At 38.4% G+C, this 23,318-nt stretch overlaps 1 protein-coding gene across 4 annotated transcripts in view; it reads left to right on the top strand.

Moving 5' to 3' along the window:
* Window positions 1-23,318, top strand: part of RFX3 (regulatory factor X3) — a 302,075-nt gene that overhangs the window by 165,702 nt on the left and 113,055 nt on the right. For all 4 annotated transcript variants that reach the window (XM_064579886.1, XM_064579885.1, XM_054509150.2 and 1 more), the window contains one exon: window positions 12,073-12,170. In XM_064579886.1, the coding sequence (XP_064435956.1) occupies window positions 12,073-12,170 (98 nt within the window). The remainder of the gene's footprint in view (window positions 1-12,072; window positions 12,171-23,318) is intronic.

Genomic DNA, 23,318 nt, shown 5'->3' on the forward strand with positions numbered 1-23,318 from the left:
AGAAATCATTCTAAACTAAATTTGTTCTGAGCCACATCCCTCGTCCTAGAAACACTTCCTCTCTTTGGGAACTTGCTTCACTCCTTTGAAGTAGCTTCTACTCTTTGATACAAGTCAGATAACATGATTCTTTGGGAGACTCATGCTAGGCTGTTAGGGATGATTGAACTGATTCACTGCTGATTGAGTCCCCTATGTTCATATCATCAGATAGTGAGCCAAGACCTTACTTACCACCACTAAAGCATTCATATAATTCTACCTGAAGTCCAAGTATAATAATAATTCTTACATTTTCCTAACAACTTCTAGTTGCCTACAGCAACTATGTAGTTTTGGTAAATAAATCCTATAAAGCTAAAGTTCCAAGTTGTAACTCCAGCCCTGTTGAAGAAGTAGGCTTTGTGGTGTTTATGGGATTTGAATGTGCTAGAACGATCATTTGTTTACTGAAAGTCCTACTATGAGAAAGCGATATCCAAAAATCTGAGTGTTTCTGAAACAAAGGAAGCTACACAGTTTATAAGTGAGAGAATCGACTAACACAGGGCCAGGGAGTCAGTTTACAATAAGTGAACAAATTCATTTTTCTACATAAATGAATTCTGTCATTTAAATGAATAACACCCTGTTTTCCAAAAGCTCACATTCACCACATTCTTTGAAGCGGAAGGTCTTCCATTCCTAAAAGATTAAACAGGGATTTTGTGGTTATCACTGAGTATTCCAGGAAGAACTTTGTAAATTTTTTTTTAAGATCTTATTTATTTATTTGACAGAGAGATAGAGAGCACAAACAGGGGGAGAGGGAGAGGGAGAAGCAGACTCCCTGCTGAGCAGGGATCCTGACACGGGGCTCGATCCCAGGACCCTTGGGATCGTGACCTGAGCCAAGGCAGACGCTTAAGTGACTGAACCACCCAGGTGCCCCATGAATTTTGTAAACTGATGTTAAAGAGCTGGGGAAACCTCTTGTTTTTTCTCAATAAACCCGATGAGGGAGATTTAAGTAACATTTTTCCCCCCCAGCCTGTCCTGTCACTTAGCTGTGCTTTTATTCACTGTGGTCCTGTCATAAACATCCTTTACCGCAAATTATTTTCAACATTCGCAATATTTGTAGAATTCTTTCTTGACAAGATGTAGTCAATACCTTGTGACATGTCATTTATTTTACTTTTAACCAAGACTGAAAAAAATGGATTTAGGTTTATGGTTTCCATTTTCATAACCTGTGCCTGTTAAGGAAATTAGTTTTTCCCGTATGCTTTTTCGGTCCTCACGCCTTCCCTTCTAGCATACCCACACGGTGCACTCTCAACTTTTTGACTTATCTTTCCTCAGTCCCTTCAGTTCCCTTCAGTTTTACCAGTCCAGAAATAGTGAATGAGTTCTGTTCCTTCCCTTTTCTCACATGGCTGCTTTTCTAATTAACTCTCTGCCGCTGCTCTGGATGTCTAACTCTTCCCCACTGCCCTTTTATTAATAGCTGTTCCGATGTGGGTTCTTTTCCTTCTGCCTCACTTTGGTCAGTCCACAGCAGTCTCTAATATAGCCACTCTAATAACCCATGTTTTTCATCTGCGAAGAGCTCTTCTACATCTCTTGTGGGCCTATCAAAGGCATCTTAATGCAGTTTTTGACAGTTCTCAGTATAGATCTTCCTCGACTTACGATGGGGTTACATGTGGGTAAACGCCTCATAAGTTGAAAATATCCTAAGTCAAAAATGCTAATACACCTCACTTACCAAACATCATAGCTGAGCCCAGCCTACCTGAAATGTGCTGAGGACACTTACATTAATCTACAGTTGAACAAAGTCATCTAACACAAAGCCTGTTTTATAATAAAGTATTGAATAAATATCTCATGTAACTATTGACTACACTTGGAGTGAAAAGCAGAATGGTTGTTTGGTACAGAAGGGTTGTATAAGGGTATCTGATATCTGTCAGTTGTTTACCCTCATGATCACATCAAGAGAATGTGATCATAAGAGAACATCGTAGCGTGTATCTTTAGCCTGGGAAAAGATTGAAATTCAAAATTCAAAGTCTGGTTTCTACTGAATGCCTATTGCTTAAAATTGTTAAGTTGAATCATCATAAGTCAGGGACTGTCTGTACTAAGATTTGAAATGTCTGATTCCAACCACAAGTGTAAGGAATGCTCTTATATAAGAAAGGCAGTGAAGATCTTGACATAATAAAGATGTTTTTACGAAGAAACTAATGTTGTTCTTCGCTGACTAATAAGCTTAACAATTATAAATGACTTCATTCACTGTTGAAAAGGATTTGTTTTGAAGTGTGATTCATTTTATTTTTTTTTGAAGCAAGTCCAAAACAACATATTGTATAAATTTGTCCTCAAAATATACTAATGGATTCTGTCGAGCTAGCACATTTTCCTGTGGTATGTACTTTGTTTGGTATTCACTTCCTTTATAAATAATAAGAATTATAAAAGTGTACAAAAATAAGCAAATGCATTTGTAATACCACATTTGAATAGTAATAAGAGTAGCTTCGTTTAAATATGTATCAGTAAGACAGGGTTAAGTTGCTTAATTCATCTAGTGTCTATGAATGTAAATATATTGTTGAATATATTTATATTTGGGGGGATTTTTTTCCCCTTCATTTGACAGAGAATGGATAAATTTCTGGTAGAGAACGTTATTATGGTCAGACCTCATTACTGCCAACATTCATTCATGTACTAGGTAACCTTTTAGAAATTAGCCCAAGGTCATTTTTATTCATTGAACAGTTCATTATAGAAATAGTTGGTTGTTCTTCCTAATTCTGCCTTTGTCCAACTCTTTTCAGTTCCCATTTTCACCACTTTATTGTTTATTAAAATTCAAAAATGGTGAAAAACTTTTGGGAAATGCAACTGAATTTATTTTGGGAAAGACAATGAAATTAAAAGAAAGTCAGTTTCCTACAGAATTTATTTAATCATCTTTTTCCTTTCCCCTAAGAGCTTTGATAGGGTGGGCAGTAAAATGTGACAGTTTATAGATTTCACGAAGATGGATGGAATATATAGTTCCTAGGAATGGTAATGAAATGCCTACATGGTGTAAGTTTCTCCATCTCTCTTAGTAATGCTGACCTGAATGGTTCCTGTGATGTGGAAATGTTGGGGTTTGGAGTGAATGGTCAAGAACGAATTCTTGAGACATCTTCAGTACAAAAAGGTGGTTTTATTAAAGCCCGGGTACAGGACCTGTGGGCAGAAAGGGCTGCACTGGGGTCCTGAGGAGTGGTTGATTATATACTTTCAAGTTGGAAGGGGGTTAGGGTTAGTGTAAGTCTCTAAGGAATTTGGAAGCAAGGTTTCCTGGACCTTGAGGGGGCTGTCTCTTGTTAGGAAAAGGTCATTTATTACTGTCTAATTAAACCTTAGTCATGAGACCCTTCAGATGTGTATCAGTGGGCCATATGCTTGGAGGATGATTGCTAACATCTATCTTGGGGGCAGGTAGAGATAAAGGAAGCTTCCAAAGGAATTTTTATATGTTAAAGGAGACTTACAGGATCCTGGAGGTCAGGATAATGTTAAGCTAGGAATGCCTTTTGCCCTTAGCAAACAAAGTAATAACTGTGAGGCAGTTGAGTTCCTAGAGGAAAGTCATTCCACCTGTCTCAAGGAAACTTGTCAATGGGCTGTAAGTTGTACAGAAATTTAATTTTTTTTGCCTTTGTTTCCAACATCACTGCACTAAAGTATGGCAAATAAAATAGAAAATAAACTTATAATAGATAATAATTTAGTAAATATTTGAATACAAACTAATGTTTAACGTAAGAACATTATCAAATATTTGAACAAATTTAAGTCACAGTTAATTATTTTAGGAAAGAGAAAAGAGCATACACTTCCTCTTAGAATTTCACCTTTGGTTTTTAAAGATGCATTAAAGGGCATTCAAAGTGATCACATCGGTTCACTTTGGAATAATAAGCGTTCCTTGGTGGTTTCATTATTAAAAAAACAAATGCACTTATCCACATTTAGAAGATACTCTAAATTTAACAAATATTCACTGGGCATTTTCTTTGCTGGGTACTGGGCATTATTTAATTATTGAATAATTATTAAATATTTACAGTGTATTTTTATTGTGTTGGGTCTTTGGGAATATACCAACAATATAAAAAAAAGTTCTCTGCTCTATATGTGGGAACTTGGGCCAAGGGTAGGGGTGGGCTGGAATTCTGCCATTCTCATTTTCCAGCCTGTGACTAGGTTTGTAAACTCTGCAAGACTGGTTCTATAGACGCAGATATCTTCCTGGGTCTGACTAAGTTGGGGTGAGAGAGGGCGTTTCTGTGGCTCTCCAACCCACCTTTATTAATAATGGATCCCCATTGTCAAAACAGAAGAGGAAGGGAAGGAAGGAAGGAAGGAAGGAAGGAAGGAAGGAAGGAAGGAAGGAAAGAAAGAAGGGGAGGGGGAGGAAGAGGGAACAAAGAAAGAAGGGAAGAAAGGAGGAGAGAAAGAAAATCAAACAACCCCTCAAATAAAAACTAAATAAGAGACTCAAGGGGGCGCCTGGGTGGCTCAGTTGGTTAAGCGACGGCCTTCGGCTCAGGTCATGATCCTGGAGTCCCAGGATCGAGTCCCGCATCGGGATCCCTGCTCGGCAGGGAGTCTGCTTCTCCCTCTGACCCTCCTCCCTCTCGTGCTCTCTGTCTCTCATTCTCTCTCTCTCAAATAAATAAATAAAATCTTTAAAAAAAAAAAAAGACTCAAGGATCTTAACCTTCTTATTGGTGAAATGAGACATGCATACATAAATTAGTTATTTTCCATAAAAAGTTATTTTTCCTTTTTTTCTTCTCCTTTTCTTTCTCCGTCCATATTTCCCCATCTTTTTACTTCCTCCACCTTCATTACACCCTTGAAAGAATACCTTCTCAAACCACAAGCACGATGTGCAGTTCCATTTCTCATCATCACTAAATTGTTTTGAGGGTCTATTCAACACAGTTTCTAATGATTGGTAGAAAAACCATTCATACTGGATAATAATAAATTATATTACCTCCAAAATATGCTGTAATTCAGTATTTTTACTGTTTAGTTTGGTCTTTATTTACTTTGTTGATTCCTTAACTTGGCAGGTAATGAAAAGAATGATGTCCTGTTTTTATGTAGTACTGTAAAGTCTCAGTGTGATCAAGGGACATATTTATATTGCTGTCTTAGATGAGATAGCCAGCATCTATCCAGACTTCTTTCCCAAGGTTCTTGACATTCTCTGAGTTTCACTTCTACTTTGATTATGGAATCTCATGTTTCGAAGGAACCCTTGATGAACATTTATTGTGCATATTTATGGCTGAAACCAAGTGGGATATAAAGCTGAAATTTACACAGATATAGAAGACAAGACTCTTATTTTTGAAGTTTTTAATAATTTCACTAGTTTTTTGAGATGTATTTTAATTATCATATATGTCTATACCATGCTTTGTATCTATATTTAATAGTTTTGGATACTCACAGAAATTCCTAATGATGGGGAAGATAGAATTTTTTACACACAAAGAAATTATTACTTAAATAAATTGACTATTCCAGTAGATGAACAGCAAGTATCAGCACAAAGACTTAAAATCACTTCTCCTATTTTCAAATTAAATGATTTTGCCACCTCTCACCATATTGGCTACTACGAAAGAAACCAATTTAGAACATAGGTTACTACTAAGCACATGCTACCACCTGTGTTAAGAGTCCTAAGAGAGAAAAAAGAAAGGAACAGTTTTCTCATGGGATAAAGTAAGTTACGGAAGGCTTTTTAGAGAAACTAAATTTTTAATCAGGCCTGGAAGGAAATGGAGGATTTGTGTTGGTTGGTGAGATAATTTATATAGAGAAAACCACCAGAACTTAGGAGAAGGTAGCAAGAATGTGCAAAATCTTAAAGGGTGATTATAAAGGAGCAGAGAGGCTATATTCAGAAATATCCATCGAGGTTTAGATTGTATTAGTAAGATTGTGTATCCTAGTCTGAGTTATTTTTCATCTAAAGTGTGATAGGGAGTTTGTGTTAGATTGGCTTTTTTTTTTTCCCTTCCTGAAATATTTGCTAGAATTCACCTGTGAAGCCAACTGGACCTGGAGTTTCCTCTGGGGAGAGAAATTTGATTTCATATATATATGGTGTTTTCTCTCTTTTTTTGCCTTTTTCAAGTGTTGGTTTTTTGTGTCTTTTAAGGATTTTCTCCATTTAACCTAAGTAGTTGAATGTTGACATTAAGGTGCCTTTATGCTCTATTTTCTGTCTTTAGGGTGCTTTTCCCCTTTCATCCTTAGTATTCATAATTTGTATCTTCTTTTTCTCCAAATCTACCTTAATGTTTAAAATTTCAGAAATTTTTTTTCAGTTGTCTTTCAGATGTCTGTTTCATTGCTTTTTTGCTTGTTATTTCCTTTCTCCTACTTTAGTTTTAATTTGTTCTTCATTTTCTAACTTGTTAAAATTGAAACTTTAGATTTATTGCATTGGGGATTTCTTTTTTAAAGATTTTATTTATTTGACAGGGAGAGACACAGTGAGAGAGAGAACACAAGCAGGGAGAGTGGGAAAGGGAGAAGCAGGCTTCCCACGGAGCAGGGAGCCCGATGTGGGGCTCGATCCCAGGACCCTGGGATCATGACCTGAGCCGAAGGCAGACGCTTAACGACTGAGCCACCCAGGCGCCCCTGTGTTGGGGATTTTTTGTCTTAATAAAAACATTTAAAACATAGATTTTATGCACAGCTCTACCTGTACTCCACAGATTTTGATGGATGGTATTTTCATCATCATTCAACTCAAAATATTTTTTAATTTTTCTTGTGGTTTCTCCTATGAATTATAGGTTAAATTAAAGTGTAGTTTGTGTTCATCATATAAATGTTTGAATGTTTTCCAGGTATCTTTTCATCTTTGACTTCAAATTGAATTCTTTTCTGGTCAGAGAATATACTCTGTTATTTTTTTTATTTATTTATTCATTTATTTGACAGAGAGAGTGAGCACAAGCAGGGGGAGAGGCAGGCAGAGGGAGACGGAAAAGCAGACTCCCCGCTGAGCAGGGAGCCCTATCTGGAGCTTGATCCCAGGACCCTGAGATCATGACCTGAGCTGAAGGCAGACGCTTAACCAGCTGAGCCAGCCAGGAGCCCCTGTTTTAATTATGTTAAATTTGTTAGGACTTGTTTTCATTTTCAACATTTGAGCTTTCATGCCTCATATCCACGAGCACTAGCAAGAGTGCATATCCTGTTGCTATTCTGCGGATTGTGGTGTGAAAGTCATTTAGGTCAAGTTGGTTGAGAATTTCTGTATCTTTCTGATTTTCTGTCTTTGTCAACAATGGAGAGAAGGATGTTGAAATGTCCAGTTGTGACTGTGGGTTTGCCTATTTATTTCTACTTTGAATTCTCTCAGGTTTTGCTTCATGTATTTTGAAACTCTGTTCTAAGATGCAAACACAGGATATTTCTTCTTGATAATTTTATTGATGAAATATTCCTCTTTTTTCATGGTAATTTTCTTTGTCTGGAAGTCTACTTAGGCTGATACTAATAGAACCGCTCCGTCTTTCTTATGACTGGTGTTTGTAGAGTATCTTTCCCACATTTTTTTATTTTTAAAATTTCTGTCTCTGTATACTTAAAGTGTGTTCTGGGGTCCCCTGGGTGGCTCAGTCGGTTAGGCATCCCACTCTTGATTTCAGCTGAGGTCATGATCTCAGGGTCGTGAAATCGAGCCCCATGCCCAGCGTGGAGTCTGCTCAAGATTCTCTCTGTCCCTCTTCCTCTGCTCCTACTCCCCCACCTCCGCTCTCTCTCTCTTAAAAAAATATAGGTAGATAGATAGATAGATAAAGTGTATTCTGGTTGAGAGTGTATAGTTGGGTCTCACATTTCTACCCATTCTGACAACCAAGTTTTAAAACTTGTGTATTGAATATAATTATGAAAATGGTTACATATAATACTAGCATCTTGTTATTTTTTTTCTATTTGTCCCATTTGTTGTTCTTCTCTTTCCTCTGCCTTCTATTGGATGTATTGAATGTTTTTAAGTATTACATTTTATCTCTGCTATTGGCTGTACTATTTTTATAATTTTGTGTATGTCCTAGGATTTTTAGCATATATCTTAATTTACCATAACCTCTGTTCATGTAACATTATACCACTTAACAAAGAATATTACGAAAGTGTATTTTCATTTATGTCTTCCATCTTCCCAGGACCCTGGGATCATGACCTGAGCCAAAGACAGACACTTAACCGACTGAGCCACCCAGGCGTCCCACAGCAGATAGTTTTTATTGCTAGGTTTTCAAATTGAGCCGTCTCTTCTTCTGCATTATATAGTCTGCTCTTAATCCCATTCAGTGAATTTTTCTTTTCAGGTATTATATTTTTCAACTTGTATTTTTCAATATTCTACTTGGTTCCTTATAGCTTCTTTCTTTTTTTCTCATCATATTCATGTTTTCCTTTAAGATTTGTCTACTTATAGCTATTTAAAAGTCCCTGGCACTTCCTCTCTTTCATTTCTGTATGTTTCTGTTGATTGGCTTTTTTCTCCTGGTTGTAGATCACATGTTCCTGCTTCTTCACATGTCTAATAATTTTTTACTGGGTACTGGACATTCTGATTCTTACATATATGTCTGTTCTATATCTCTAGGATTTTGCTGTCTTCCTTTTAAAGTGTCAAACTTTGTCTTGTATAGGCAATTAAGTGAATCAACTTGATCTTTTCGAAGCTTATTTTTTAGCTTTATGTTTTTATTATTTTTTTAAAATTTTGTTTATTTGAGAGAGAGAGAGTGCAAGAGAGAGAGAGAGCGAGCGCTTGAGCAGGGTGAGCAGCAGAGGGAGAAACAGAATCCTTGGTGAGCAAGGGAGCCCGATGCCGGGCTCCATCCCAGGACTCCAGGATCATGACCTGACCCAAAGGAGGCACTTAACTGACTGAGCCACCCAGGCGCTCCCTTTTTTAGCTTTATTGAGATGGCTCTAAAGTAGTCTTAGTCTAGAGCTAGTTAAGCCCTTCTACTAAGGCTTAACACTTCTGATGTTTCTACAGAAATGCCCTGGATGTTCAATAAAGTCACATCACTGTATCTGGTTAGAACTTGAGTATCTCTGTGCCCCTACATGTGCAGATTAGTATTCAGCATCAGACTCAAGGGAATTTCTGTTAATATTTCTGGATCTATTTCTCTGCTTAATGCCCTCTCTGACAGTGCCCCCAAATTTCAGCTGCCTCAGCCTCCCCAATTCCAGTGTCTGTCTACTCACTTCAGTGAGATCACCATGCTCTGCTTGGTTATTCCCTTCCTGCTCAGCAGTCTCGGAAATGCCTCCATTTCAACAGCTGGGATCATTATGGGGTTACCTTGTCTGTTTCCCTACTCTTAAGAATCACACTGTTATGATGCCTTTTCTCAAATGACCGGAAACATTGTTTTTACATATTTTGTCCAGTTTTCTACTTGTTTAGTGTGGGGAGTTATTTCTAGTATATTTATTTCGTTGCGGCCAGAAGTGGAAGTCCTTCCACATATTGATTTTGTATTTTATGTATTATGTATGTAACAGATGAATTCATTTTCATGTTAAAAATCCAAGAGTAATATAAATATTCAGAATAATAGATGCTAGTCCCTTCACCTCTCCCATCCCATTTCATGTCACTCAATAGAGAAACCACTTTTAGAAGTTGTATGTGCATCCTTCTATTTTCCTTTATGTACTTATATCCATTTATATATACATGTTCATGTCAATGAGAGATATACATATTTTTAAACATAAATAAAGCAGTTCTATAAGTATTATTCTGCAACTTATTTTTTCACTTGGTAACATCTTAGAGATAGAGATCTTGTTATTAAAGTACATATCAATTTTTATTTTTCTAACATTAGCCATATATCCTACAGAATGGTTTTCCTCTAATTTATTTAACACTCTGCTCTTTAGTCATTAAGGCTTTCCCTTCTAACTTTATGCTATTATAAACTGTATTTTTTAATAATATGGCACAGCAACTTTTCCAGTGGTAAATATTTCTGTAGGAGAAATCACCAAGTTTTCAAAGAGTCTGTCTGTCTATAAATTGCCTTTCTAAACAGTTTTTACGTGTTTATATTACTGCTAACTACTAGGAACCAGGCTCTTTGGAGAAATGGTTGATTCTAGATCTAGAAGAGGAAATGTAAGAGATAAGTTTAGAATATCTTATCACAACAGAAAGCAAGGGAGGTAAGAAAGATTACTGTGATGGTGTCAGAAGATACAGAATCCCCTTTGAAGGGACTGCTATTGGTCAGAGATGGGGCAGTTTACCAACCAAAAAACTGCTGGACTGAAAAACATCAAATATGTTTAACAGCCAAGAATCATAAAAATGCCAACCAAACCAAACCCCAAACCACATTGCTCACCTTGGAAGGGAGCTAGGGGATAACATTCTGAGTACTGGTAAGGAGAAGAATCATGTATTTATCTTCCTCTTCCTGTACGAACCTTATTTCAAAGTAACCAAATAATTAATGAGAGAAATTTCTTTTTATTTATTTATTTATTTGAGAGAGGGAGAGAGAGAGAGAGAGAGCATGAGCAGGGGGAGGGAGAGAGGGAGAAGCAGACTCCCCGCTGAGCAGGAAGCCCAACGTGGGGCTCGATCCCAGGACCCTGAGATCATGACCTGAGCTGAAGGCAGACGCTTAACCGACTGAGCCACCGAGGTGCCCCGAGGGGAGTTTCTTTATAGAAGTCTACTAATAAATGAAGAAGGAATAACAGAATCAGACTACCAGAGTTATAACCTTTATTAATTGAGATACAAGCCCTAGAAAATGATTGTCAGTGGCTACTAATGATCTCAGGGAAAGCATGAAGAGGAAGCATTATGGGAAGTGGATGTGGCGGACAACACTTGACCCCACCGATTATATGTTAACACTGAAGAAGGAGAGACAGTTAGCTGTCATATGGCAACTGATAACGGCAGCTTTTCAAAAATTGAACCTGTTCAAGGCCCTCAATCTAACTACCAGTTTATAGGACAAACAGGAGATAGAGGAACTTATTTAATGACCTCTCGGGATGCTGTCATCCAAGTCTAGAATTCCAGAAGTTCTACAAGATAAATAGTCCAGTTTCTTCAATAAGTGATATCAAGAAATAAAAAGGATGGGAAACTGTTAGAGAGTAAAAGACAAAGATAGGAAATCTCACCCAAATGTAATATGCAGACCCTGTTTGGATCCTGATTTGAACAAACCAACTGTAAGGACACATTGGAATAATTAGATTTTAACAGTGCCTGGATTTTAGATGATATCCAGGAACTGTTAATGTTTTATATGTGATATTAGCATTGTGTTCCTGTTAAAAAGAGTCCTTCTCTCTTAGAAACAAAATGAAACATTTACCAGTGAAGTGATAGAATCTCTGTACTTGCTTTAAATAATCCTGTAAGGGCTTAAAAGAGGAGAGCTGGTGGCAATTATTTATCTTGGATGATGAGTACAGGGGGTTTATTATAGTGTTTTTTCTACATTTGAGTGTGTAAAATTTTCCATCATTAATTTTTTATTTTATTTTTTAAAGAAGTCATCTCTATGCCCAACATGGGGCTCAAACTCATGACCCCAAGATCAAGAGTCACATGCTGTCCTGATCGAGCCAGCCAGGTGCCCCATGAATTTCTTAAATTGGAAAATAAACTTAGCTGTAACAGACCAGGTGAGGAGAGTTTCGTAAATCATCAGAATAAGTGAGGAGCTTTCCGGAGCTTCACCCTAAATATTTGGAGTATGTCTATACCTACACATCTGCAGAAAAGGTATCTGCAAACGGCAGAGAATTTATTCAGCGTGCTTGCTGCGGTTGATCTGGACCCCCCACGTGCTTCTCTTGAAATTAGCATGAGTCTCACAGTTTTCAACACCTAGAGAAATCTTTGCGGCAAAGCTAACGCTGTGTACTCAGTCAGATCGGCTTCTCACGGCGATCCTAATGTTTGTTTTTCAGGTACAGCAGGTGCAGACTGTGCAGCAGGTCCAACATGTCTACCCAGCTCAGGTGCAGTATGTGGAAGGAAGTGATACTGTCTATACCAACGGAGCGATGTAAGTTGATGTGCGGGAGTGGTTTTCCTTTTCCCGCGTAGTCAGAGAAAAGTAATGGACTCGCCGGCACATCCCACTATTCCCAAATGGTTTCCTTGTTTTCATGTTTTGTTTTGTTTTGTTTTGTTTTACCAGATCAGAGTTACTGGAATGAGCCTCCTGTGTAGAGATTTGTCTAGGTTTGTGAGGAATGTGAGCTGATTTTCTTCTCAACCTCAATGGATCATTTTAAATTATGAAAACTGTTATGCCTTTTAATGGTTTTCACTAGGTTGAGAAAAATGTATACCCCTCATTGGTGATTTCTATATCTTACTGATACCTTATAAACCCTGTGCTTTTTGTTTTTATAAATAAGGTGAATTTGTGTGTATGTGTGTGTGTTTGTCTGTAAACTAACACCAAACTAGTACATTTGTTTCTTTTGGCATTTATTAAATGAAGTACTTAGTCTCCATAAGAGTACCTGATCCTCCAATCTTATTTTCCTGTCTGAACTTGCCCCCCCCAACCCCCGCCACACAACTTACCACCTTTGCAGGAACAATAATGTAAATTGGTAAGTTTATACCAATTGTGTTTTTCAGCCACTTTGGAGTAAGATTCAGGATATTATAAGAGACTAAGAACTATTACAGGTCACCAGGATTGTTTTCATTTAACCACTTGAGGTTTTGTTTGCAATCTGTTGGATCTTTGGGTTTACCTGCAATAAATTCAAATTCTCTCATCCTCCTTGCCCACCTCCCTTCAGCGTTGGTGTGCCCCAGGTCGATAACCTCTGCTTGCTTTTTTCTTACTGCACCTTCTCTTTCTTTGGGTGGTTTCATCGAGCCCCATGATCTCAACCTGTAACCTCCATGAGGGCAGGGATTTTTGTCTCTTGTAATAAATCTAACACCACAAGGGTGCATGACACATAGTCAAAGTTCACTTATTGTTACCTATTGTTATTATAACTAAACACCTTGGAATCCTACTTTAACTCTGCGTGAATTTTATTATCATGATTAAGATACTTAAGTATTTTGAGCTTTTTATGATTCTTTCCTAGGAAGTGGGGGGATGATGATCTCATATTTGAGGAAATATCTTTTCAGCAACTAATACAGGGCCTGGAAGACAGTAGCTGAAACCAAACTGAAAGCTCTTCCCTGATCCTGACTCTTCTCTCTTTTTTCATTGCTTTTGGTCACTGAATCTATCCACATTCCCACTGCCTTAAAACCTCCATTACCTATAAAATACAAGTCACCTCTCTACCTTGACATTCACCCCATTCCTACCTCTCCAGCTCATTTTCCACCTGTTTTAGAAACAACCAACTTCGTGAGGATTTCCCCAAATACTACCCTTTCGTGCCTATTTTTGGGCATGTGGTTTCCTCTGCCTTCTGTCCTGTCTTTCCAGTTCCCTACACTGAGCCTCGTATGATCTTTATAAACTGCTTCCTCATTCCCCCCCGCCCCTTGTGACGTGGACCCTGGCTCTCCACTGCAGTTAATTTATCCTTCCCCTGTAGGGTAAGGACAGCACTGAACCCTGACTTTCACTTCCAGCACAGTGCTATGAATGCTTATTCATGTTTCTCTTACTAGGAAGAATTCTCTCTGAACAGAAAATGTCATTTTGTTGTTTTATTTACAGCTAGTTAGGAGATTGGCACATAATATAGGGTCAATGAATTTCTGTCGCTCTAGTGAATCCATAACTCTTTACATATGTTCGACATTCTCTGAATATTTTTTTACCTGTTTGTTGTGTAGGACTGGGGGGTGCCTCCTGGAGTGAGCTTTTGGAATCTCTACCATAAACCCACACTACGGTTGGCATTTATACCAAAAAAATAGATACACCTGCCACTTGGATTTGCATACTATCAGGGAAAATATAATGGGTTTCTAGATGCTGCTAGAGATCACTCAGTTATATTGTCATTTCATCCTTGTCTGTGTCACAAGAGCCCCGGAGTAAAGGCATTGTATACTCTGCCTCTGCTCAAGCATGTGCCATCTCCTACCTGGTTTGTTCTTCTCGTTTAAAGGCATCCTGGGCAATGCCTGAACAAGCCAGCCCCCTGCAGCAGAGGGCTGAGTTACCACTCTACTGTCTATTCCTGTAGCATTTTCTCTTACATGTATTACAGCATTCTATCAGCAGAGCATCCCAGAAAATCTGACAAACAGAAGTTTGAACAAACTAGGGCTTTTATTTTTGTCAGGTCATAAGAAGTCCAGAAGTAGCATATTGTGCAAATCACTAGCACTCCATGGCGCAAATATAAAGTCAGCCTTACCGGAGAAAATCTTATAAGCTGACATATAGCAGAGGGAGCATAACTGGACGGGCTACACCATGGAAATTGCTCCAGTAGACAATGTCTGGCCTCACAGAGTGCTGCATATTTCTCGGGAGCGGGGGCAGTGAGCATTAGTTGGCTCTGTAGTAGGGAAAAGTGGCTTTCTTAGAAAGGGAGGAGTGGATGCCTCTCAAGCTCAGTTCCATCAGCCTCTCCTTCCACCAGGATTAAAATCAGATGTGTTGAGCCAGCTTGGAGCTAAACTACTAAAAGATGATAGGAAATGAGCTCTAGAAACATCCAGAACTGTGCTTCCTTTTAGTCTCTTGCTGACATTGGTTTTGCAGCTCAGGGATATTAGGGCCAAGATTTTCTGATAGGTTTGTAGGATGTCTGCTTCAGTTGCGACCATCATATCTACATTCCGGACAGGACGAAGAGGATATGTGTATACATGCAGATATGTGTATACATATATGTATGTGGGGCCACGCACATGCACACAGAGGCTTTCCCAGAAACCCCCAGCTCCCTTTTGCTTCTCTCTCTTGGCTATAACCACGTCACAAGGCAGGGGTTAGCTGCAGGGAACCTGGGAACACTGGTCTATCGCTTTCGTGTGTATGTTAGAAAGCGGCAGGGGACGAAGGGATTGGAATGGGTGTTGAGATGGTGTCTGTCGTCGTCCTTCATCATTGGTCCAGGGTCGGGCAGAGAGATGACTATTGTATGACTTTGTCGAAGACGTGCAGCCGCTTCACTTTTGTTCATCTATGAAATGGAGGTGGTTAGCTTTTCAGAAGTGCTTTCTGTAGCATCTTATAAAGAGTAAACAGTCAACTTTAGCTATTTCTGTAAAATCAAGTATTGTAGTTATTTTTTTTTTATTTCTGGCTCCTATTTAGGACTCTGAATTCTGCCTATTGCCTCGTGCCTTTTTAAACTCCTCCGCCACGGCCCTTAGGGTCTTCCACACCATAGGTAAATGTGAGATCAGGGAACTCATTCATTTGCAAAACCTTAGAAAAACAACATTGCCAAAGTTGATGCTTTAAAATGAGAAAGCCCATTTAAGTCCAGAAATGATTCCAGGTAAATATCTCACGTTGACATGTATTTGCTGTGGCTCACAGTCTCCTTGTGTTAGATCATGACTAATGAGTTCTAGGTCGTGAGTTCATTTGCCACAAAGTCCAATTAGCTTTGATCCGGTCTGTGTGGGCCCAGATTGTATCCGCACCTCCAGCCGCTGGGGCCACATGCATGCGGAGAGAAGATGCATCTTTAAAAACGTTTCATTAAAATTTCCATTCCAGTGCAATTTTTGACCAAAGATCCTGTAACAGCACTTTCATATTTACTAAAGAAACATCGTCTTGTCGTGAATTATCCTCAAAATTGTAGTAGCTAGAGGACTATGAATATTTATTCTCAAATATAACACACTTTTTTTCTTCTCAGCTTAAGCTATTTTGATCTTTCTGTGATTTTGGAAAGCTGTTATTTGACTCTGTGCAATGTTTGTCTCTCAGGTTGACTTGAGAGTTTCTGTATTCCCTCTTTTTATTTGATGCACGTCCGTGTGCGTTGGGAAAGAGTCCCCCTTTTTCTTCTGTTCTGCCACGCTGAATTCATGGCTCCTAGTGTTTGATCCCTGACTTGGGTCTCAGTGAGATTCCGACTTCTGTGCAATCGTCAAGGCGTTTTTGCTAATGACACTCCCAGAACACAGGCATGCCAGTCTTTATCACGAACCTTCGAGCACCCAGCATCTGACCTTACAACCTGCGCCTGCCTAGTAAGTGCCAATGTGCGGATGCTCCTGTACCCGGTGTCCCCATGACGTGTGGCCAGGATGCACAGGGTCTCCCTCGAGAGGCGGTGATAGCCCTCCCAGAGATGTGTCATCACTTGGGAATATGTGTGATCATTATAATTCGACGATACCAGAGTGTTTCCTTGGTTCTCATCGTGAGGACGGACGACTACTGCAGCCTCCCGGGCTCGGCAGTGCGAGTTAGGGAGCGAGCCTGGGTCGTAGCCTCGCAGGCTGAGGCTGCTTTCTGGTGCTCGGTGTTCGAGACCAGCTTTCTGCTCAAGGAAGAAGGTAACAGAATTGGCTGTTCCTTCCAGTAGCTTTCCCACGAATATTTTTTTGAAGTCTGGATCATAGTGTTGTCTTTTTCTACAGATTCTTAGAATTTATGATCGCTGGTAATGTAGAATGCTGTAATTAAACCAGCTGGGAAGCACTACACACCATGTAGACACAGCCCAACGCAATTGATACTTCTTGGTGTAGTTCAAAAATCCATTTTCTTTAATAGAATGATTTTTTTTTCCCCTTTCCCTACCCCTTTTTTGACTCCTTCTTCCCCCGCCTCCCATAATCAGTCCTCCATCATGCCAGTCAAAATGGAAATAAAGACATCCTACTCTATCATGGTCAAGTTAAGAGATCTTTTTTTTTTTTTTTTGAAAAATGATTTTAATTTTAAAGGACTGTCATGTATCAACCACTCTTTGAAGCTCGTCTCCTGTTCAGAGATGATCAATATTTTGAAATGCCAGTGTGCTGACTGCATGCATATCTGTTGCAATAAGACTGGCCTGGGTGGAGGCCTTCTCATAATCCTTCCTATTTAGCTTATAGATTTCTCATCAACCCTGATACAGAATTTTATAAAGTATGTTTCACAGAATGTTAGTCTCATAAAAGTATTCTGTGGTTATGTAAGCGGGAAAACACTGTGCCAAAATCCTTTTGAGGATTCTAAATTTCTATTAGCCTTCTAAAGGCTCTGAGAAGTCCCCCAGAGAAGAAATGTAGTGTGTTAAAAAGTGAACCTCAGAATTCTTTTACCTTGAATAATATGGAGTCCTACCACATGGTGTACTTTGGGAGGTGGTACGCTATTAATATCTGGACATTGAACAGATTTATTCAAAATCCATAAGCATGCATAGAGGACTCACACTTTATTTTTTTAAAAGATTTTCTTTATTTATTTTAGAGAGAGAGAGAGCACGAGTGGGAGGGGCAAAGGGAGAGGAAGAATCCCAAGCAGATTCAGTGCTAAGCGCGGAGCCCAATGCGGGGCTCAATCCCATGATGCTGGGATCACGACCTGAGCCGAAACCAAGAGTCAGACACTTAACTGACTGTGTCACCCAGGTGACTTACATTTTAAAAAGTCATTTCTTGAAAATCCTACAGTTAGTGCGTTTTCTGAAGCTACTAATTATTCTTTTCATATACTTTTTATTTTTTTAGAAAGAAATTTAGTAGCAAGGAATGCATTGTTTATTTTATTATAATTATTGTTTTTAGACAGAAAGAGAGAGAGAGCGTGCGAGTGGCAGATGGGGGGTAGTGGGCAGGCAGAGGGAGAGGTAGAGAGAGAATCTTAAGCAGGCTGCATGCTCTGTGTGGAGCCCCACATGAGGCTCGATCTCATGACCCTAAGATCATGATCTGAGCTGAAATCAAGAGTCAGATGCTTGAACCGACTGAGCCACCCAGGCACCCCTTTTACATATACTTTTTAAATGCTTAATAAGAAATGTTGAAAGGGGTACTCTTCCAGTTCCTTTTTTGTCTGTTAGTGAAGTAGTAAATTCAGAATTTGCAGATAAGATTATACTTTCTTATTAACATTTAAGTGCCATTTATTTGAAGAAATGGGGCATAGAATTCGTGTAATTGAGATTGAGAGGGTGTTTTCTGCATTTATGCTTCTACTGATAAGCACGTTCAAATTGGTATAGGATCTGGTTTGCCATTTGGGTTTTGGGAATTATGGAGCTGTTATGTAGGAAGCTCTTGGAGAGAGAATTGCCCTTTTCTGTGGAAAAGCACACTGAGGTCTCTGCAATTAGAGATGGGTCCATTTCTTTAATAACATAAAAATTCCCATGGGACACCTGGGTGGCTCAGTCGGTTGAGCATCTGACTCTTAATTTTGGCTCAGGTAATGATCTCAGGGTCCTGGGATCAAGCCCCGCGTCAGACTCCGAGTTCAGCAGGAGTCTGCTTCTCCCCCTCTCTCTCTGCCCTTACCCCCATTCATGTGCACTCACATGCGTTCTCTCTGTCAAATGAATTAATAAATCTTAAAAAAAAAAGAAAGAAAGAAATTCCCCTCTCTCCAAAAATGGAAGACTTTCAAATATGGCTTCTCAGAATGTCATAGTTGGGAAGGTTGTGGAGATCATATATTTCAATCCTTACACCTCACAGATGAGTAAATGGAAGCCCAGAGAGGTACAATGATTTGCCCAGCTAGTTAACGTCTAGAATTCATATTTTCTGACCTTTAATGCATGGTCCTTTCCAATGACCTGCAAGTAAAGGTATTTTGATCCTGAGTTATTTGGGGGATTGGAGGGAAGGTCAGTTACAAGAAAACATTTTTAGTAAATTTTATACTTTAGACTATTGCATAATTATAGGTCTTACTATAGGTTGATAATTGAACTTATGATTTTTTTTATTCTTTAAGAATGTTTTTATTCATATAAATCTCTTTTCATGTTTTTAAAAAAGTCATCTTTTATAGTTAAATTTATTTCATGAATATATAATGTTCTTTGGATATTCATAAAATATATGGAAAAGTCCATATGTAATAATTTTTCAGCATTGAATATTGTAGTTAAAGAGCTTCCAAGAGAAAGGCTATTATCTGTCTGTCCTGTCTATATAGCTTTTTATTATTTTTCACTAGTAGAATGAAATGATGCACATTAAGGGTAATTTGCTCCATGATATTTTCATATCCAGTAGCTTGTTGTCTAGAATAGTTCTCTACGATAATACTTGGAAGAGTTTAGACACTTAATTTTTCTCCTCCTCTCCTCTTCCCCCCTTTTATTAAAAAGGGAAGAAATGAAAGAAATCCACATATCCTTTTTTAGCTGTAGAACCAAGTTGTGTTACTAGCTTTCTTTTCTTTTCTTTTTTTAAGATTTTATTTATTTATTTGACAGAGAGAGAGACACAGGGAGAGAGGGAACACAAGCAGGGGGAGTGGGAGAGGGAGAAGCAGGCTTCTCGCAGAGCAGGGAGCCCGATGAGGGGCTCGATCCCAGGACCCTGGGATCATGACCTGAGCTGAAGGCAGACGCTTAACCAACTGAGCCACCCAGGTGCCCCATGTTACTAGTTTTCTTAAATGAACTGCTGATACCCCTGTTCAGGTATCGTGTCTCCTACTGACTACAGTGTAACCTCAGAGAAACAGCATTTTTGCATCGAGATTTCCTAATTTGTGGAATGGAATTAATAGTTAAAAGCATTACTTAATAACCAGGTCAGGTACAGAGAGGGTAGGGAATGGAAAGTGGGGTAATTAGTATTGTCTGAAAAAGCATATTCACTTTTGGTATAGGTACTCTTCTAAAACTAACTGCAAAGGTAAAACTTGATAAAAAATCTCCACTTGAACAGTATTTGGAAGCTGGAGTGAGAAATCTTTGCTGAAGGCATGTATTTGTAAAGGGTATGTATTTCGAATCATGATATTGTGCCTCACAAAGAGGCTGATGTCTCTTAGGATACGAGTATAATCCCTCAACTATCTAAAGTCTGAGGTTGGTTCACAAAGGCTGAACTCCGTCATGACCAGAAAGTTCTCGGAAGGACAGCACTGACAAATCTTAGTCCAGCCCTCAGCAGGAGTCAAACCTCCCATGGAGTGCTCTGAAGCCCCACTGTGCCTGACTTAGGGTGTGGGACATACCACCTGTTTGCCTGGCCTTAGCACTCTGTTTGGCCTCAACAACACACATATGCATGTTAGCTGCTTTTGTCCATTTTTGAAAGTATCCATCTCTGACAAATGCCTGGTTTCTCTATTCCTCTTCATAGTAAAACCTCTCTGATTGACCACATATTCTTCAGACTCGTCAAGCCGGCTTTCTTCTCCACATTACAATGAAATTGCTCTTGTCAAGGTCATTGGTGACCTCCAACTGTTTAAAGTCTAATAGACATTCTTCTAGATTAAATTTTCTTAATCTCAAACAGCCACCCTGCCAGCTACTCTCTCCTTGCTTGAATCACCATCTCCCCTTGGCTTTTCTGACTATATTCTTCTGTTTTCTTCCTATCTTGTTGGGTCTCACTCATTCTTATTATTGGCCACATAATTTTTCTATGGCCGAAGTTCTGTGTACTTTTCCCTACTGTTCTCTAACAGAGACCACTTTTCTTTCACAATACCTAATGACTATCAGTCATTGCCATGACTATTTTTAACTTACCTAACATTTGTCTTTCCCCCACCAGAATGTGAGTTTCATGTAGTCAGGTACCTGGTTTTTGCTCCCCATTCTCTAACAGCTAGAACAGTCATTGATAGTAGGTGCTCAATCTGTGTTTGCTGAAGGAATTAAATAAAAGATAGCATTTAATGACATGTGAGACAAGAGCAGGCTACTTGGTTGGTCTATCTTATTTATTTTCTCTTGTATTTATTTTTATTGTGAATTTTTTCTTTCTTTAAATTTTTTTTTATTGGAGTATAGTTGATGCACAATGTTCCATTAGTTTCAGGTATACAACATAATGATTCAACAAGTCCATATGTTGTATTATGCTCATCACAAGAGTGGCTACCATCTGTCACCATATAATGCTATTATAATACTACTGACTATATTCTCTATGCTGTACCTTTTATCCTCATGACTTAACTTATTTCATAATTGGAAGCCTGTATCTCCTACTCCACCCCCCGCCCTTCCTCCTGGCTACCATCAGTTTGTTCTCCATATTTATGGGTCTGTTTTTGCTTCTTGTTTGTTTGTTTTGTTTTTTAGATTCCATGTATAAATGAAATTATGTGATATTTGTCTTTCTCTGTCTAACTTACTTCACTTAGCATAATACCCTCTAGATCCATCCGTGTTGTTGCAGATGGGAAGATCTCATTCTTTTTTTATGGCTGAGTAATATACCATTGTGTGTGTATACCACATCTTCTTTATTTATTCATCTATGGATAGACACTTGGGTTGCTTCCATAACTTGGCTATTGTGAATAATGCTGCAGTAAACATAAGAGTGCATATATCTTATCGAATTAGTATTTTTATTTTCTTTGGGTAAATACCCAGTAGTGGAATTATTGGATCATATGATATTGCTAGTTTTTAGGAACCTCCATGCTGTTTTCCATAGTGGCCGCACCAAGTTACATTCCCACCAACAGTGCATGAGGGTTCCTTTTTCCCCACATCCTCACCACACTTACTTCTTTTTTTTAAATTCTAGCTATTCTGACTTGTGTGAGGTGATATCTCATTGTGGTTTTGATTTGCATTTTCCTGATGATGAGTGATGTTGAGCATCTTTTCGTGTGTGTTGGCCATCTGGATGTCTTCTTTGGAAAAATGTCTACTTAGGTCCTCTTTCCATTTTTAATTGGATTATTTGTTCTTTTAGGTGTTGAGTTGCATAAGTTTTTTATATATTTTAGATATTAACCCCTTATCAGATATATCATTTGCAAATAAGTGAGTTGACTTACTGTTTCATTGACAGTTACCTATGCTGTGCAATTTTGATGTAGTCCTAATAATTTATTTTTGCTTTTGTTTCCTTTGCTTGAGAGACATATCTAGAAAAATGTTGCCAAGGCCAATGTCAAAGAAATTACTACCTATGATTTCTGAAATGAGTTTTATGGTTTCAGTGTTATAGTTAGGTCTTTAATCCTTTTTGATTTTATTTTTGTGGTGTATGGTGTAAGGAAGTGGTCCAGTATCATTCTCTTGCATGTAGCTGTCCAATTTTCCCAGCACCATTTTTTGAAGAGACTGTCTCTTCTCCTTTGTATATTCTCTTCCTTTGTTATAGATTAATTGACCATATAAATGTAGATTTATTTCTGGGCTCTTCTATCCCATTGACCTATATGTCTGTTTTTGTGCCAGTACCATACTGTTTTGATTACCAAAGCTTTGTAATAGAGCTTGAAATCTGGGATTGTGATTCCTCCAGCTTGTTGTTTTTTTCTCAAGATTGCTTTGGCTCTTCAGGATCTTTTGTGGTTCCAGACAAATTTTAGTTTTATTTGTTCTAGTTCTATGAAAAATACTGTTGCTATTTAGGTAGAGATTGCATTGAATTTGTAGATTGCTTAGGATAGTATGGACATTAAACAATATTAATTCCTTCCATCCATGAGCATGGAATGCGTTTCCATTTGTTTGTGCATTCTTCAATTTCTTTAATCAGTGTTTTAGAGTTTGCAGATCATGGGTCTTTCACCTCCTTGGTCAAGTTTTTTCCTAACTATTTCATTCTTTTTGGTGCAACTGTAAATGGAATCGTTAAATTCTCTTTCTGCTACTTCATTATTAGTGTATGGAAATGCAGCTGATTTCTGTGCATTAATTTTGTGTCCTGCAACTTTACTGACATGTTAGTTGGTTGTTTTAAATACCTAAGGGAAAATGATTGGAACTGAATTGAGATGCTGTTAACATAGTATTAACACAGCTTTTTTCACGGTGGGTAGGGGGAGGTTCTTTTTTTTCCACTGCAAAACATTTTGGGCTTATGTGCATGTATGTGGTTGCTCAGTTTTTGTTATTGTTTTCAAATCTATAAGACAGTATTATTAGCTGTAGTTACAGTGCTGTACGTTAAATCCTCGGAACTTACTCTTTAACTGAAAGTTGATGTCCTTTGGTCATTATCTCCCGTTTCTCCCAGCTCCAGCCCCTGGCAACCACCATTCTACTCCCTGTTCTTATGAGTTTAATTTTTTATATTCCACATTGAAAGGAGATTATATAGTACTTGTCTTTGTCTGACTTATTTCACTTAACATTATGTTCTC

This window comes from Mirounga angustirostris, unplaced genomic scaffold (genome assembly GCF_029215605.1).
Source record: "Mirounga angustirostris isolate CCGP_5_RB_7025 unplaced genomic scaffold, mMirAng1.0.hap1 SCAF_15, whole genome shotgun sequence".
NCBI classification, from domain to species: domain Eukaryota; kingdom Metazoa; phylum Chordata; class Mammalia; order Carnivora; family Phocidae; genus Mirounga; species Mirounga angustirostris.